General features: G+C 49.9%; 1 protein-coding gene across 1 annotated transcript in view; it reads right to left on the bottom strand.

The window, feature by feature from the left end:
- Window positions 1-2,358, bottom strand: part of KCNK9 (potassium two pore domain channel subfamily K member 9) — a 261,592-nt gene extending 259,234 nt beyond the window's left edge. Inside the window, exon 1 of the mRNA XM_077493380.1 lies at window positions 94-2,358. Coding sequence (XP_077349506.1) covers window positions 94-676 — 583 coding nt within the window. The 5' untranslated portion in view covers window positions 677-2,358. The remainder of the gene's footprint in view (window positions 1-93) is intronic.
- Between the last annotated feature and the right edge of the window lie 269 nt (window positions 2,359-2,627).

The following is a 2,627-nucleotide window of genomic DNA, read 5'->3' on the forward strand; positions in this document are numbered from 1 at the left end:
GGTTGAGGTGCCTCAATTCTTCAAGATCGACCCCAACTTTAGCGAGCAGAGCACCCCCCCCCCCCCCCAACACACCCAAAACGGATCACTTACCTATAGTGGTGATGACAGTGATGGCAAAGTAGAAGGAACCAGCAAATTTCCATTGGACCCCAGCTCGGTGGGGTTCGGACTGCATGATGACCAGCTCCAGCTGCCTATAGTCCTCGTTGGTGATATTATATTTCCCTTTCAGGCGGATCTCCTCGGCTTTGAGCTTCTCCTCCTCCCTCATCTCATAGTCGGACTCCAGGGCATCAAAGACTGCGGCCCCCACCAGCAGGTAGGTGAACGTGCAGATGATGAGGGAGAAGGTCCGCACGTTCTGCCGCTTCATGGCCGCCAGCAACCGGCTGCTAAGGGGATCATGTCCCCCAGTCCTGGTGGTGGAGAGGGCACTGGGAAGTTGCAGACAGCAATGGCTGGGTTGGGCACCTGGAGAGTGGGAGTGGAGTGGGTTGTGGTGATGGTGGTGGTGGATGCAGTGCTGGTGGTCACCTCTCCCCACTCCTTGCTCCTGTTCCTGGGATGTGGAGAGGCAGAGGAGGCTGCTGGATCGTCTGGACCAGGTACCCTGTAGCCTGGAGGCTCTGTGTAGGACTTGCCCAAACCAAGCAGTGCCAGTGCGCAGTGCCATCAACAAGACCACCTTCTGACTTTGACTCCTGCCTGCTTTCAGCAAGACCACCTTTGTTTTGGGTGCTCCCTTTCTTTTCTACAGTAAGAAGGAACTTTAGAAGCTTTGGCTTCTCCAACAACCCTCAAGCTTTAAGAGGCAGCTTAGGTGCCCTCATTGCCAAGTTGACCCACAGGCTTTGAGTGTTCACCTCTTTTTGATCTTCACTAAGTCCACTTTAAGGCTTTCCTTGGATGCCTTTTCAGCTATGTCCACCCCACAACTTCTCCAAGTGTGGACTTCAAACCTTCTCCTTTCAACCAGTTCCAGTCTATACCCCCTAACCACCCTCCCAGTTGGCTTACCTTCACCCACAAAAGCCACCACCGCTCTTCCTTTTTTTTCCTGGACAACCAGATCCTGTAGTCCAAGCACAGCCAAGAGTGAAAGCTTTTGGACCCTTCAGCCCACTCTTGTCTCCTCCTTTGCACCCATAGACCAGAAGCAATGAAAAAGGCTTCCGATAATAATCGGTGTAAGGCTTCCTGGGCTAAAACCACGTCCTTCTGTCTTATTTTAAGTGAATCTGAACAATGAGCAAACATTTGCCCCTGTGTACATGAACCATTGGCGGTGGCTTTTAAAAGACCCAAGATGCATCCAGAGGGGAGAAGGTAAAGGTCGCCTCCAAGCGCCTCATCCTAAAAGATGTGTAAAAGAAATTTGGAGAATTTGAAGAAGTAGAACAGCTTCCTTCAGCACAGAACCAGCAGTGAGCTTGAGACCTGTCTATACAAAGCTTCTCCTACCTTGGGCATCCTTGGACCAGCAAGCGATCAAATGTCAATGTCCCAAAGGATTCCTTAGATTCCAAAGTTTAGTAGTCTCCTTGTATTTTTTGTTTGTTTTTGTTTTTGTTTTTAATCTGTTTTATGTATGGGAAGTCAGGCACAGATACAAGTAAACCCAGAAGTACTCCAGTTAAAAAAAATAAAATAAATACTCTGAAATCCCTCCAGGGATCAGCAGCCACTTGTATAGAGAAAGAGCATCCAGGGAGCAGCAGCAGCAAACAGTTCTGCAGGCAAGGGAAGGGGACCGCAGGTAAGAAGAAGGTGCAATTAAAAAGCTGGGTGGGTGACAAGGAAGACCCCCTTCTGATTAGGTCACATTGGGAAATAGCCACAATCCAGTCTGACTTTTTGTCCTCTTGTACACATCAAAAGCAAGGCTGCAGTTTCCCTGGGCTAGGAGCATTAAGACCAAGGCTAGACTAGAGCTCACAATAGGCAGCCAAAGCAGGGTGGTGTCCAGACAGCCTGGTCATCCCAGTGGCAAGCAGCAGCAGCAGCTAAGCATCAGCAGCAGCAGCAGCAGTCAGGAACCCAGATATCTCAGGGACCTGCATCCTCCTAACCAGGTCTCTTCTTTTTCTCTGCAACTGCCTTTTTTTTCTTATTTAAGATTGACAGGTGCTGGTAGACTGATGAGAAAGTGGTCTCAGATGGGTGAGGGCTCTGATGCCCTCTGTATGGCTTCAAGCGCTCCTTTTGCTCTCCTGTGCCTTATTGCCAACACCTGGTTCATTTTTCTTTTCTTTTTTCCTCTCTCTCTTTCTCTGTGATCAGACTCCTTGCAACTCTACAGTAGCTTCTGTTGCATCCTCTCTCTCTCTCTCTCCTCTTCCAACTCTCCTCCCCCAGTGTCTTGCTGGGACCACTCCTACAGAATATATTAATCCTTCAGGGAATCACTGGAAGCCAGCACCACGTGGTCTCCTGTTTGAAGCTGGGGTGTGTATGGGTTGGTTGGGGGGGGGGGGGGGGGTGGATAGTTTGCATTAATGATGATGAAGCATACAGAAAATAGGGAGCGAGGAGGCAATGTCAAACTGAACATCACTGCTTCTGCTCTGACTGCTGGAGGAGACAGAAATAGAGGGTGGGGGGGGGGGGGAAATCAAACACAGAGG

This window comes from Lithobates pipiens, unplaced genomic scaffold (genome assembly GCF_037356315.1).
Source record: "Lithobates pipiens isolate NorthernLeopardFrog02 unplaced genomic scaffold, aLitPip1_a1.2 Scaffold_19, whole genome shotgun sequence".
NCBI classification, from domain to species: domain Eukaryota; kingdom Metazoa; phylum Chordata; class Amphibia; order Anura; family Ranidae; genus Lithobates; species Lithobates pipiens.